At 47.6% G+C, this 15228-nt stretch overlaps 1 protein-coding gene across 1 annotated transcript in view; it reads left to right on the top strand.

Annotated features, from left to right (window-relative positions):
• Cacng1 (calcium voltage-gated channel auxiliary subunit gamma 1) overlaps window positions 1-11972 on the top strand; it is a 14989-nt gene extending 3017 nt beyond the window's left edge. The window contains exons 2-4 of the mRNA XM_028761227.1: window positions 8373-8447; window positions 9768-9905; window positions 11291-11972. Coding sequence (XP_028617060.1) covers window positions 8373-8447; window positions 9768-9905; window positions 11291-11517 — 440 coding nt within the window. The 3' untranslated portion in view covers window positions 11518-11972. The remainder of the gene's footprint in view (window positions 1-8372; window positions 8448-9767; window positions 9906-11290) is intronic.
• The last annotated feature ends 3256 nt before the right edge of the window (window positions 11973-15228 follow it).

The raw sequence follows: 15228 nt of genomic DNA, 5'->3' as shown, positions 1-15228 counted from the left end.
TTTTTTTTTTTTTTTTTTTTTTTTTTTTTTTTTTTTTTTTTTTTTTTTTTTTTTTTTTTTTTTTTTTTTTTTTTTGGTTTGGTTTTTTCGAGACAGGGTTTCTCTGTGTAGCCCTGGCTGTCCTGGAACTCACTCTGTAGACCAGGCTAGCCTCGAACTCTCAAACTCAGAAATCCGCCTGCCTCTGCCTCCCAAGTGCTGGAATTAAAGGCGTGCGCCACCACCGCCCGGCGAACAGAGGTTTTATACTCAAGAATATAGACATCACAAAATTAGCTCAATCACAGCAACAGGAGCAAGCATCAAGGAGAAGCAGGCTTCCCGAGTTGCCATGTTGTGTGTATGTTTAACAAATACAAGCCGTTAAGAAGGGCATGGTGGTATCCATCTTTGATCCCAGCACTGGGGAGGCAGAGGCAGGTGGATATTTGTGTCTTTGAGGCCAGCCTGGGCTACAGTGGGAATTTTAGGATAGTCAAGCTACATCGTGAGACCCTCCCTCAAAAGCAAGCAAACAAAAACAAAACAGAAAAGAAGCCATGTGAAGAACTAAGATATTTTGTGTGGTGCATAAAGAGGAGAGCCAGAAACTAGAGTGAACTTGAATGAGCCTTTAGGGTGTCTAGATGTAGACAAAGACTTTTTACATTTGTCTATCTGGGTTTTCATTTGTTTCTGGAGGAGTGTCAGCGGACGACCTGAGTCGGTTCTCTCCTTCCACCGGTGTGGGTTCTGGAAGATCACACTCAAGTCAGCTGGCCAGCAAGTGACCTGCTGAGCCACCTCATCAGCCCTAGTTAGACGAAGATTTTAAATCAGCCAGAAATCATATCTAAAGAATGAAAGAGGGGGAGGCCGTCTCATGAAATAGACACCAATCAAGAGACAGAAATTGATTCTCAAGCATCTGATAGAAATCCTTTCGCAGAAGGCAATAATTAAAGTAGAAAGTTCACTAGAGGGATTCAAAGGCAGATCTGAACAGGCAAAAGAAAACGTCCATGACCTTTAAAAAATGTCCACTGAGGTTCTGCAGGCAGGGTAACAAGCAGGGGAAAGGGGGCAATGTCTCAGACACATGTGAGACACCATCATATACATCATAGGAGTCTCCAGAAGAAGAGAAAGAGGAGAGAAATAATGGCTAAAAGCATCCCAAACTGGATGAAAAACATGAACCTACAAATAGCTCAATGAATTCTGAGTAGTGTAAATTTAAATAAATCCATACCTCAATACATCACATCCAAATTGGCAGAAGGTGCAGGGAATGCTGAAAACAGAAAGCTAGATGCAATTCTGACGGCTTATTTGTCAACTTGACGCAATTTAGAATTACCAGAATGCCTCAATGAGGAGTTATCTACATTAGGTTGGTCTCTGGCATGCTTATGAAAGATTACTTGGTTGCTCCCTGCTCTTGGCTATGGATGTGACCAGCTGTTTCAAATTCCTGCTCCTTCAACTTCCCTGCTATGAAGCTGCAATTATCACAGCAACAGGAAATGGAACTAAGATTAGCAACTGTCCTGGGTTGCTTCTCTGTTGCTACTGGCCAGAAGCAACTCGGGGAGGAAAGGGTTAATTTCGGCTTCCTGGTTACAGTCCATCATGGACGGAAGCCAGGGCAGGAACTCAAGGCAGCAACACAGAAGCAAGAACTGAACAGAGGCCAGTTCACTGCTTACTCAGCTTGCTTTCTTATACAACACAGGACCACATGCCCAGGGGTGGTACCACCCCACAGTAGCCTGGGCCCTGCAACATCCACCATTAATCAAGAAAACGGTCCTGGGGCTGGAGAGATGGTTCAGTGGTTAGGAGCATATTCTACTCTTGCCGAAGACCTAAGTTTGGTTCCCAGCATTCACGTGGTGGCTCACAACTGTCTGTTACCATGCTTTCAGAGTATGATTTTCAGAGTATGCTCTCCTGACCTCTTCTGCCATTGAATGCACATGGTGCACATATATACATTCATGCACACACACAGACACATAAAATACATATTTTAAAAGAAGCCGCCCCACAGATATACGGACAGGTCATTCTGATGGAGGCAGTTTCTCAATCAAGATTCTCTCTTTTCTGGTGACCCTAACTTGTGTCAAGTTGGCAAAAAAACAACCAGCACAGCCTTTTATTACACACATGAGATTCTTGATAAGATAAACAGATTATTTTCTCCCGAACACCACATGAAGCCTGGAGATAAAGGGAGTCCACACGTATGCGGCTGTTTACCACATATCAATATTTGGGTCAATGGTGGACCATGTGTAAAAGAATAGCCTCATGGTATTATGTCACCTAATGATGTCACAGTTATCCCAGTTTGTGCATGCACACTCCATAATGTTTACACAATGACAAATTTGCCTAACGGTGCATTGCTTGGAACTATGCACACTGCTAAGCAATACACAACTCCATCAACTTGTCTAATCTCACCTAAACATACAGGAGACTCATACGGTCATCATCCCAAGTCACAGATGAGGGAAGTGACATCATCCCACATCACAGACGAGGAAAGTGACATCATCCCATGTCACAGATGAGGGAAGTGACATTATCCCACATCACAGACGAGGGAAGTGACATCATCCCACATCACAGACGAGGGAAGTGACATCATCCCACATCACAGACGAGGGAAGTGACATCATCCCACATCACAGATGAGGAGAGTGACATCATCCCACGTCACAGATGAGGAAAGTGACATCATCCCATGTCACAGATGAGGGAAGTGACATCATCCCATGTCACAGATGAGGGAAGTCACATCATCCCACGTCACAGACGAGGGAAGTGACATCATCCCATGTCACAGATGAGGGAAGTCACATCATCCCATGTCACAGATGAAGGAGGTGACGTCATCCCACATCACAGATAAGGGAAGTGACACTAAGAAAATACGAATAATTTGAGTGAGGTTATGTAGTTAGTGAACAGGAATTTGTCCCTAAACATTTGTTTGCTGACTGGCCATGGCTTACTACCCAGGACCACAAGCCCAAGGGTGACACCACTCACAGTAGTCTGGGCCCTGCAGTGTCCACCACTAATCAAGAAATTTTTCCTGAGGCTGGAGAGACGACTCAGTTACTGCATCATACAGGTTTTTGCTCGACAAAGAAGAAAACAGAAAGCAAGCAGAGGCTCAACACACACATTTTAAATCTTGATGCTGCTTGCTCTCTAGAGCTTCCCATAACTTCCAATGTACTGTGCTCCTGAAGCATGGTAATACAAGAGGCCACGAGGAACCCCGCATAGGACATAACACAGTCTGAGGCACCAGACCGAGAGCTGATACAAGGTGATTTCACTAGAACCCACTCTGCCATCCTCACAGGATGGCAAGCAGCTGCCTCGTGTGAACTTTCCTCTGTCCACAAAGAGCCATAGAAGGACCACTCTGCCCAAGATCAACACCTAAGCTTGGTTCCAATGTCTCCTGAATGGGAGGAGGGGCTTTTCCAGTTCATAGGGGAGACTGTGTGTCAGCCAGTAAACCCCAGAAGGAGCATTCTTTCTGCCTTTGTTTCTTTCAGGTCCTGCCTCTCTAGGGCAACCCCAGCATCCCATTTCTCTACGCCCACATCTCTCCTCAGTGCAAGGATTGTGGGCGTTAAGAAGAACATGATGTCACTGAGCCGGGGAATCTCTAGGGCTCCCTCCTCTACCCACATGAACTCATGTTGGAGGCTAGAGCTTTAACTAGACTCCCCCACAGAAGAACACCACTATGAGGCTCTGCAGAAGGCCTTGGGATATCCCCAGCTTAGGAATCTTAGGAATTCTTCAGGGGCGGTTAAGAGAGCACACAGCATCTTTATTAGCTTGCCAAAAGCAAATACAAACATCACAAGTGAAACTTCATCCCTGGTTCTAGCCCACTAGTTCCCAAGAGGTTATACATATCAAGTTATTTTCCATATATTAATTCTGTGCTACCAGGTATCTGCTATCCTGGGGATCTTCTCAGTAATAACGCAGAGCTGTCCCCTGTTACCTCAGCTTCACCTTGGAGTTCCATATGCCTGCTACTCTGGTTCTTTGAAATTGCCACCCTGGATTCTGCATAGCTGGTGACTGAACCATACTGTGGGGTTAGCCAGCCATCCCCTGTCCCAGTTTCCAGGCAACTCTGAACTGAACTCAGTTTTTGTTTTGTTTCCTTTTAAGACAGGGTTTCACTATGTAGCTCTGGCTGGCCTGAAACTCACTGTGTAGACCACACTGGCCTGGAACCCACAGAGATCTATCTGCCTCTGCCTCCCAAGTGCCAGGATAGAAGGCTTGCACCACCATACATGACTGTGTATATTTTTAAGAACTAGCCCAGTTTACATTTTTACAACACTGAGTCTTGTAGAAAGAGAACCGTTAGAATCATTATAAGCCAGTTTCAGAGACAAAAGAGATGGCTCTAACCTCGGAGACTCTAACTACGGTCCTGGGTTCGCTTGGCACTGGGATAGTTGCTTACTTGCTCTGAAGCTCTGTTGGCATCAGCACAGTGGAGGAACAGAGGGCACCAGGGCAGAGTGTGAGCCTCAAAATCTATACAAGGGAGATATACCTAGCATTGAAGACAAGAAATGGCATTGGGGAGGCAGAAACAGGATTTTCACAATCTGCAAGCGTGCACAAGACCAGCCCATACCTCACCTCTCCAACTTTACCTGTGACTAAGTGGCCCACTCAGAGCCTGTTTCAGATGGTGTGTGTGTGTGTTCATGCGTGTGCACCCAAGTGCATGCTCACACATATATTTGTACACATGTATGTGCAAATTCGCATGAAAGACCTGAGGTGCCTCAGTTATTCCTCACCTTAGTGTTTGAGACAGGGTCTCCCACGGAGGCTGGAGACCCCAGGCCCAGAGATCTGCTTGTCTCTGTCCCTCCAGCCTGGGATCATAAGTGCAGGCCACCACTATTCTACCCCCAGAGGTTCTGAGGATCAACCGTAGGTCCTCAGACTTGCACGGGAAGCACTTCACTGACCGAGATGACTGTTTTGGGCTTTCCTTGAAGCTCAGTTTCCCCAAATACTACCATCCTTCAAAAGGACAAATATGGAGAAAACTAAGTCACATGAGACATGCCCATCAGGTAGGACCCCTGCCCTCTGCTAAAGATGCTAGCTTGGTTGGTCTCATGTGACTACTCCATCTTTGGAGCCAACAGGAACTGTGAAAGGGCTCGTGGTCTCCATCAGGCAGCCACGTGGGCTGGGAGCAGATATATTTCTCACAGGTTAAAAGCCAAGAATATGGGTCTTCTTCATGTGCTAAATTCAAGAGAGAAAAGTAGATCAACCTGCCTGTCCTCCGGACCAGAGTTGAGCATATTGGAGAGAAACTGAGGCTTCCAGCACTCCTAACATTCCTTATCATCACCCACAGTTGAAGGTGTTTAATAGAGGAGGAGACACTATATCTGCTACTCAAGGTGTCCCCCAGTGCCACCTGCCTAGTCCCCACAGGAATGCAACCTACTCCATTGTGCCCAAACTCAGACATCTCTGCCCTGATACCCAGAATGTCTGTCTGTACATTGTTGTCAGACCTGAGTGGAGCCTGGCATTTATCTGGTGGTAGCTGTCTCTCCAACACTGCTATACAAGGGTCACCTCTACAGCCCACCAGAGTTAACTATCTGCAGTCACCAGAGTCTCAAGGCTGCCTGAACCTCACAGTCCTTACTCTGAGGGCTCTTAACTCACAGGAAGTGAGTAGCTGGGAGAGCAGCTGACCATGAAATACACTTGAATCCAGTCAATTCTTCTTGGAGGGTTTTTCAATGGCAACTGAAATTGGCCCTTAAAGAACGAAACAGAAATGTTCCTTTGTCCGGAGGGAGACCCGGGGAGACATGTCACAGAGCGTGAGCCGTTCTGAGGCATTGATTCAAGAGGATCTACGACAACTGTTCTCATAAATATAAGAGAGGTGCATTGTGCTTTAAAATAGCCTTGGATGCTGAAAGAAAAGAACAGTGTTGAGTTTGACATCACAACCGGTCTCCAGACACCCCAGGTAACTCGGCTCAAAAGAAAACTGATTTAAATATAGAAGCTTGCTGCCGGGAACAGTCACTGCTGGTAGGCCAGATCCATCTCCAGGCATCCTGGTCCTCGACCCTAGGAGAAGCAGCAATTGAACTTTGGAGGTGTGGGAGGGACAGGATTAAGCAACAGTAACCTGATAGTTACGGCCAGATAGAAGGAACCTTCATCTTGTTCAAACACATGATGGTGGCAGTCCCAGGCACATATCTAAAAGAAACTGGGCACCACAGTCCTTTTGGAATGAACATTCAACTGTAGCCTGCAAGTGAAGCCGTGAATTCACACCCAATGCCACTGAAACTAAAGGCTGAGATGTCTTTTTATGCTATGGGAGACGGAAACACAGGAAAGACACCAAGACAGGACTCACATAAATAAAAAGCAACATAACTTTAGTTTTCTTTTTTTTTTTTTTGTTTTTTTTTGTTTTTTTTTGGTTTTTCGAGACAGAGTTTTTCTGTGCAGCCTTGGCTGTCCTGGAACTCACTCTGTAGACCAGGCTGGCCTCGAACTCAGAAATCCACCTGCCTCTGCCTCCCAAGTGCTGGGATTAAAGGCGTGCGCCACCACTGCCCGGCTTAACTTTAGTTTTCTTAGGAAGCAGAAAATAGGGCATAGAGTATAGCACAGTTGGGAGAGCATGTGCAAAGCCCGAGGCTCCATCCCCAGACCTTCGAAACCAGAAGTAATGGAAGTACTTGTAGGTCCAGTACTTGGTTGGTAGACATAGGCGGATCAGAATTCCAAGATTATCACTGGCTGTATTTGGATATACAGTGAATACAAAGCCATCCTGGGCTATGTGGGACCCTGTCTCCAAAAAGTGGAGGGGAAAAAAAGAGAAAGAACTAAAAATAACCACTCTTCTAGTTCTTAATTCAATAATTCATGGATAAAGAATATTGAATGTCTTCCACAAGGATTGCAACTATACTTCGGTGTCATATCTAGTTGTAAAAGAGACCGAGGACTGGGCAGGGGTGGCACACACCTTTAGTCCCAGCACTCAGGAGGCAGAAGCAGGTGGATTTCTGAGTTCAACACCAGCCTGATCTACAGAGTGAGTTCCAGGACAGCCAGGGCTACACAGAGAATCCTTGCCTCAAAAAACTGGGGGGTGGAGGGGCATTGGGGGGAGAGAGACTAAAGAAAGGAGAAAACTAGAAGTGGAATTAGGTTTAATAAGGTCATCACAACGACATTTCCTCTCAGCCTGTCTCCTGCTGCCCCATAACATCCAGGTCTCAAATCTAACTGTCCACAATTATGGTTGTCATGACAATGCTCAGTGGCCAACAGGCTTGCTAGGGAAGGTTTTGTCTGGGGTCCACATGATTCAAGTGGCGAGGGGCTGAGGAAGTAGCATACAGAAGAGCCCTTTGTGGGGCAAACCCAGGTTGCCAACCTGAATAAGCATCAGAATCTTCCATAAATTTCATTCTCTCTCTCTCTCTCTCTCTCTCTCTCTCTCTCTCTCTCTCTCTCTCTCTCTCTCTCTCTCTCTCCCCGCCCCCCGACCAGAAGCTCACATCTGTATCTTCCTCGATTGCTCTCCTTCTTGTTTTTTGAGACTAGGTCTATCACTCAACTGGACTTCGGGAATTGGCCAGTCTGCTGGTCAGTGAGTTCTAGGGATCTACCTCCCCGCCCGCACTGGGACTATAGACAGACATCACTCTACCCCACTTTTTACATGGGTGCTGGGAATCTTCATGCTGTGTGGCAAACACTTTAACAGCTGAGCCATCTCCCTAGACCCTGGAAAGCTTTTGAAAAATGCTGCTCTCCAGGTCTCACTGTGAGTGGACCTGGGGTCCGGTTCTTGTTTGATCAAGGTCCTTCAGCCTCATCACTGTTAATATTTTGTACTGGATTAACTCTGCTGTGGCAGGCTGTCTTGTGAGCTGAGGGGTTTTGGTACAATCCTTAGCCTCTAGGCATCACCCAGGAGATGGATCCATGTGCTGAGATCACTGGTTGATTGCTAAGCACGTATGCCCCCTACTTTGGGAACAACGTGAGCCCAGGTCTCAGTTACCCAAACCGCCTAATGGGCTCAGGGTTTGCACACTGTCTGCCTTGAGAATCCTTTACTCTCTGATGCTGCCCCAGCCTCCTTTGTGATTCCTTATCTGCTGAAATACTGTGCTAAAAGTCAGGGAACTGTTTGGCCCAGATTCAGAATGTGGGAGGAGACTGGTAGCCAAAGCCAGAGGGCCCCTCCATGCCCTGTGGAGAAACACCTGCCCTTTCTACCAGCTCACAGATTGTCTGCTCCTTTACAGAAAAGAACTGCTCCTACTTCAGGCACTTCAACCCAGGAGAGAGCTCGGAAATCTTTGAATTCACCACTCAGAAGGGTGAGGCCCTTGGAAGCAGGGGCGGTGGGAAGCAATTTCTGTCACAGGCTGCTGAGCTGCCAGGAGTCACTTGGCAGGAACTTGCTGACTCCTGCTCTGGATGAAAAGCAGCTGCAGGCTGTGTCCTGTCACATCCCTACACACAAGGGGTAGTTCCCTGCCCAGGCTGCAGGGCACATCTGTTGGTGTTAGGGATGGTGGGTGAAGAACTTGCCGGAAGGCTGCAAGTTGCAGCAGGGACCTATTCCAGCTGAGCCCAGGGAGCTTTGACGGGTTCTACAACCTACAGTGCTGGAGCAGGATTCTGGGGTGGATGGATGGGTGAGAGCCTCTGTGGGGACATAGGAGTCCTGGCCACACTTTAACTAATAGCTCCCTGAGCTGAGGAAACATGATAATCCCACCCTTCATCAATAGAACTCAGAGACCTCATTAGCAGGTACAGCCTGGCCTCTGGGGGAGTGGGCAGCCCCACAGTGTATAAGAGCTGACACAAACACACTTGTACACATGCTACAGACCCTCACATGTCCGCACATGCACACCCGGATGGATCCTCATGTACAAGGCACACATACACACCGAGAGGCTTAATACAGGGAAGACTCATGCATGTATGTATGTGTGCATACACTAACAGACCCTCATACATGGAAAATGTATATACACTAAAGGCCTAATAAAACGAACACTTACACGTGCACATACGCACAAGCACACACACACAGATCCTCCTATGTGAGGTGCATACAAGTGCATCCACATATACTGACAGATTCTCTCTCTCTCTCTCTCTCTCTCTCTCTCTCTCTCTCTCTGTCTCTCTCTGTCTCTCTCTCTCTCACACACACACATACACACACACACACACACACACACACACTCATACAAATTCTCACATGCAGACACAGAGGCATACACTCTGATGGATTCTTAGGCAGCCCACACACATCCACACCCACACATTGTCAATCTTCCAGAGTCCCCATGTCAATCTAAGACAGACCACCTACAGCTCAGTGCCTCCTTCTGCCTGTCACTCAAGAGGCCTTTGGCTCTAGAAACATCTCCAGCCACGGGGTATCCCTAGCTCCTTCTGAGGCCTCCGTTTCAGAGAGCCATACACTTTAGTGCCCTGGGAAGATACGGATGAGTCCATCGATAGCACCTGGCCTCACTCGTTCCCAATACCCGGACTTTGAGTGAGTAAGCCTCGCTCGGGTGTGAAATGAGAATTCTGGATGCGGGACCTCGCTAAGAACCCTGACCGTAGGAGGTGCCTGGAGAGGCTCTCTTTCTGAGCCTCCCTCTGTTTTGCAGAGTACAGCATCTCAGCAGCGGCCATTGCCATCTTCAGCCTCGGCTTCATCATTGTGGGCTCCATCTGCGCATGTCTGTCCTTCGGGAATAAGCGTGACTACCTGCTGAGGCCAGCATCCATGTTTTATGCCTTCGCAGGTAGAGTGGGGTCCTGCAGTGCCTGGGTGGGAGGGGAACTCAGGTTCCACACAGGAACAAATTCAGTCAGAACCCTGGTGACCCCAGGAGGGTTGGGAGGGAGAAGGCTTGATTCGTTCATTTCTTTTTTCTCCCTCAATGACACTGACTGAAACGTCCCAGTGAGCGAGTAACAAAAGAAGAAAGGAAATGGTCTTGAGACCGCCCCTCCTTCAGTTTCTGTCCCCCACTTTGTCTCCATATTTGCTCCCTTGAGTATTTTGTTGCTCCTTCTAAGAAGGACCGAATCACCCCCACTTGGTCTTCCTTCTTCATGAGCTTCATGTGGCCTGTGAGTTGCATCTTGGGCATTTCAAGGTTCTAGGCTAATATCCAATAATCAGTGAGTGAATACCATGTGTGTTCTTTTGTGATTGGCTTACCTCACTCAGGATGATAATTTCTAGTTCCATCCATTTACCTAGGAATTTCTCGAATTCATTGTTTTTAATAGCTGAGTAATACTCCATTGTGTAAATATACCACATTTTTTGAATCCATTCCTCAGTTGAAGGACATCTGGGTTCTTTCCAGCTCCTGGCTATCTATCCCATGTGCAATCACCAAAGGTAGATGCTGATGTGGAAGACAGGAAGTGCATGCTGATAAGAGCCTGATATGGATATCTCCTCAGAGGCCTTCAAGAGTCAGACATATTCAGAGGCAGATGCTCACAACTAGCCATTGAACTGATCATGGGGTTCTCAATAGAGGAGTTAGAGTGAAGACTGAAGGAGCTGAAAGGATTTATGGCACCATGAGGAGAGCAACAATACCAACCAACCACAGCTCCCAGGGTCTAAACCACCAGCCTGGGAGCACTTAGGGAGGGATCCAGGGCTTCAGTTGAATATGTAAGAGTGGAGGGCCCTGCTGGGCATAGGTGGAAGAAGAGAACCTTGACCTCATGAAGGCTGGATGCCCCAGGGGGTGGGAATTTTGAGGGTGGGGAGGTGGGAGTGGGGGGGGGGTAGATAGAGGTTACATCCACAGAGAAGAAGGAGGAGGGGCGAGGGGATTGGGGGTTCCGAGGGGGTGGTGGGGGATGGGGTAAGGGGACAACATAGGAAATGTAAATAAATCATCCAATTAAAAAAAAAAAAAAAGAAGGAAGGAAATGTGGTGGCAGCAGCGGTGGGTCTCTGGCTAACCTCCTACAGGAGGTGGGAACTGCAGCAGCATGGGAAGCAGTGGGCGTGGATCACTTTTGCAGATTCCTAGTTAAAACAAGTCAAGAAGCAGTATCCTGTCAGGACCAGGTCAAAGGCAGGGAACAGAGGTTGGAGGAGGACTGAGGTGGCAGCAGACGCACCAGGAGTCACTGAGACGCTTGGCTTTGTCCCCAGGGCTGTGCCTCATTGTCTCTGTGGAGGTCATGAGGCAATCGGTGAAGCGTATGATTGACAGCGAGGACACGGTCTGGATAGAGTACTACTATTCGTGGTCTTTCGCCTGTGCGTGTGCCGCGTTCACCTTGCTCTTTCTCGGTGGGCTGTTCCTCCTGCTCTTCTCCCTGCCTCGGATGCCCCAGAACCCCTGGGAATCTTGCATGGATGCTGAGCCCGAGCACTAGGTCAAGCCAGAGTCTTTCAGAGGTGACGAGGGAGTTTCACATCTGCCCTGACCTCTTGTCTATTATATGTCTCTCCCTCTGAGCTCCTCTACAAACAGTGCACATGGACACAAACCCAGACCTGCCCAGGGTCAGAGGAAGCAGGCCAGCAGGCAAGCAGGTATATGAAAGGGTCCTCTTTTGTGCCTGCCACAGCTCAGGCTTGCCCACCATGCCTGTTGTCTTTGAAGATCTGATCTGGTCATCTTTAGAAAGCATCCAGGAACAGTCTGTACTCGTTCTGCAGTTCTGAGCATCATCAGTGTCCAGAGCCAGCTCCGCCCCCACTCTCTTCCACCATGATATGAAACCCTCTTCCGTGACCCTGAACTTTCCTCCTTGGCTTCCATAATTCCCAAGAGACATTTTTAACTGGATAGGATCTGTGGTTTGAAATAAAAGATTTCAGAAACGTTTCCTTTTTTCCATGTGCCTTGCATAGCAATTGCTGATTTTCCTGGCCGTAAGCTACCCAGCACCCTAGACCCTGGAGAAGGAAAGGAATGTGTGTCCTCTGAGTTAGTGGTTTTCAACCTGTGGGTTGTGACCCCTTTCACAGGGTTCGCATATCAGATATCCTGTATATCAGATAGTTACATTATAATTCATAACAGTAACAAAATTACAGTTATGAAGTAGCAATGAAAATAATACTATGGTTGGGGGTCACCACAACATGAGGAACTGTATTAAAGAGTCACAGCAACAGGAAGGTTGAGAACCACTGTCTAGGTATTGAAGACTTTTAGAGAAGAGACAGGGTTAGCTTAGAGGTTCTGAATTCCAACTTGAACGTCTGAGCCTTGGAATTGTTTCGAATGAAACTAAAAACCTTGTGGCTTGGACAAGGGTGTTAAAAATAGGAGGAGTTATTTCTAGAATCATTTAGCCCCTCTCAGCACTGAAGCCCCATGGTCTCAGCATAGCTTCTGGTGCCAGATTCTTGTTGAGTAGAAGAGGTAGAAGTGGAGGTGGAAGGTGGGGGGAAGAAAGTGAGGGAGGAGGAGGGGAAGTACGAGAAGGAGGGAGAGGAAGAGAAAGAGGGAGAGGAGGAAGAGGGGGAAGAAGAAGAAGGAGAAGGAGAGGAGAAGAAGAAGAAGAAGAAGAAGAAGAAGAAGAAGAAGAAGAAGAAGAGCTTCACATACACTTAGCACCATCATGTAAACACTGCTGTCTCCTCAGACCCTTACTGTACTGAACTTAACTTCCAGAAACAGAAGTCAGACTTAACTGTCAGACAGAGAGGACCCTTTGTAGTCCTGCAGAGAACACTGGAGTCCCTTGTGGAGCGCATTCTACCACATTTGGCAAGAGAAACCATCCCCCCACACCCACACCCCAGCCATCTGTGGAAAAGACCTGGCCTGTCACTTCTTGTGCAGCCTGCAATATAGAGTAGTTTTTACAGCTTGAAAGACATCATCAGAAGAACCTGTCATGAATATGAAGAATATCTCATGATGTGAAAATCATATGTAATTCAAACTCCAGGGCCCATAAATGAAGTTCTACTGGCACACAGGCACACCGGTTCCAAAGGGTGTTCAAGGCTTCCCTCACAACCTGCAAAGTAAAACATTCCTTTTCATGTTGGGCATGGTGACAGGAGTTTATTTCAGCTTCTGGTTCCAGAGAAAGTCCGTGATGGCAGGGGAGGCATGACCGTAGTCAGGGATGGCAGCTAGAGCAGTCACGTCACCGAAAACACAAATCAGAAAGAACAAACTGGAAGTGGAGCAAAGCTGTAACCTCCCAAAGCCCACCCCCAGGAACATACTGTCTCCAGCAAGGCAACACCTCCTAAAGATTCTAAAGAGTGAACTTTAAAACTTCCCAAAGAGTCCCACCAATCAGAGAGCAAGTGTTTAAATACATGAATACGTGGGAAACAGTTCTTGTTCAAAGCCATCACAGGGGTCCTTTAAGGACCCCAGAACTGAGCTGATAGCCAACAGGTCTCAGAGGGCCTCCGGTCTCACACTCAACACTACCGGGGTTACAGGTGCATGTGGCCATGCCCAGCTGCTCATAGATGCTGGGATCTAGTCTCAGGTCCTTGCTCAGTGAGTGTTCTTATCCACTGAGCCATCACCCCAGACACTGGTTTTCCCCTTTCTGGTCCTTCCTGGGAAATATTTGCTGATCCCTGCATTAGCTTCTGTCACTGCCAAAACACCCGAGATGACCTAAAAGAGGAAGGACTGATTTTGAGCTCAGTTTCAAAGGCCTGCTCCAGTCACCTGGCTCTGTTGCTTATTGGCTTGTGGTAAGACAGAAAGAATAACATGGGAGAGAACACACCTTGAAGCAAAGCTGCTCACTCCATGGCAGCCAGGAAACAAAGAGAGGAAGGGAGCAGGGACAGGATATGTCTTTTGATGACACTTCCCTAAGGTTCTGCTTCCTTTGACTGGACCCCACCTCATGAAGTGTCTACCATTCCAATAGTTCTACATCTACAGCTGCACTGACCCATGGATGAGATCAGAGCCTTCATGATCCAGTCACCTCCCAAAGCCTCACTGCTGAATGTTGCCACACTGTGGACCAAGCCGTAACCTTATGAGCTCTTGGGGACACATTTGATGTCCAAATCATAGCGTTCTCCCCTGGCCCCCAAAGGTTTATATCCTTATCACACAAAGTACATTTAAACTATCTCCAGGGGTCGTTAACCCCCAACTCATCTGTAAATGATACAGAAGAGGTAAAGGACATGTGTTCATTCTAGAAGAACAATCTAGAAGGAAGACATGTAGGTCTGGAGACAACTGGATAGTGGCTACTGTAGGGTTTATAGACTCTTCTCTAACATTCCAGGAGCTGCTCAACGAAGTGTCTGGAGCTTGGCTGAGGAATTCAGGATTGACAGCACAGTCCCTCCTTCTTTGGGGTTGGGAACTGAGTGGACAGTCTATCCCTTAGTTAAGACATCTAAATAGAAGGGGTCTAGGAAGATGGCTTGGTGGGTAACAAGCTTGCCAAGCAATCACAAGAACCTGAGTTTGATCCCTCACAACCACTTAAAAGTAAGCGTTACCTGCAAGCACTGGGTAGGCAGAGAACAGGTGCATCATGGGAACTTGCTGGCCGGTTAGTCTGGCCAAATCATCTAGCTCTAGGATCAGAGTGAAGAACCCTGTCTCAAGGGAGTAAGGTGGAGAGTTAGAGGAAGACTCCTGGCATCTGTCCCTGGCTTCCATATGTGCATGCACAGGAGAGCACACTGAGGGGGCGGGTAGTCAAAGAGAATGGGCAAACAGGATCCATTAATCCAAAGCACACGATGCCCATGTAGAAATGTAGGAGAAGTGGTGGCAGCTGTCGCTGCCTGATCCACTCAGCCAATGGCAGGAGATCACCCCAAAGATGTTAACATTGAGTCTGAGAGGAAACCTGCTCCAAGTGAAAGAGAATGCAGAATGAAAACCCTTAGGCTCCCACCCTACTGGCATCCACCCATAGGACTCTCTGTACCACCTACACCCCCCTATTCCATACCCAAACTTCCCACGTCTTCCTCTGAGGTCTATCCTAGTAAGTGTAGTTCTCATTCTTCATCATGGAAACTTCTGTTTGCAACAGACGGAGACTCAGACAACTAGACTGAGCTACATAGCAGGACCACTGTTGAGAGAGAGAGAGAGAGAGAGAGAGAGAGAGAGAGAGAGA

Source organism: Grammomys surdaster, unplaced genomic scaffold (genome assembly GCF_004785775.1).
Source record: "Grammomys surdaster isolate TR1022 unplaced genomic scaffold, NIH_TR_1.0 126906, whole genome shotgun sequence".
In the NCBI taxonomy this organism is placed as follows: Eukaryota; Metazoa; Chordata; class Mammalia; order Rodentia; family Muridae; genus Grammomys; species Grammomys surdaster.
This window is presented reverse-complemented; position numbering and strand designations above follow the sequence as displayed.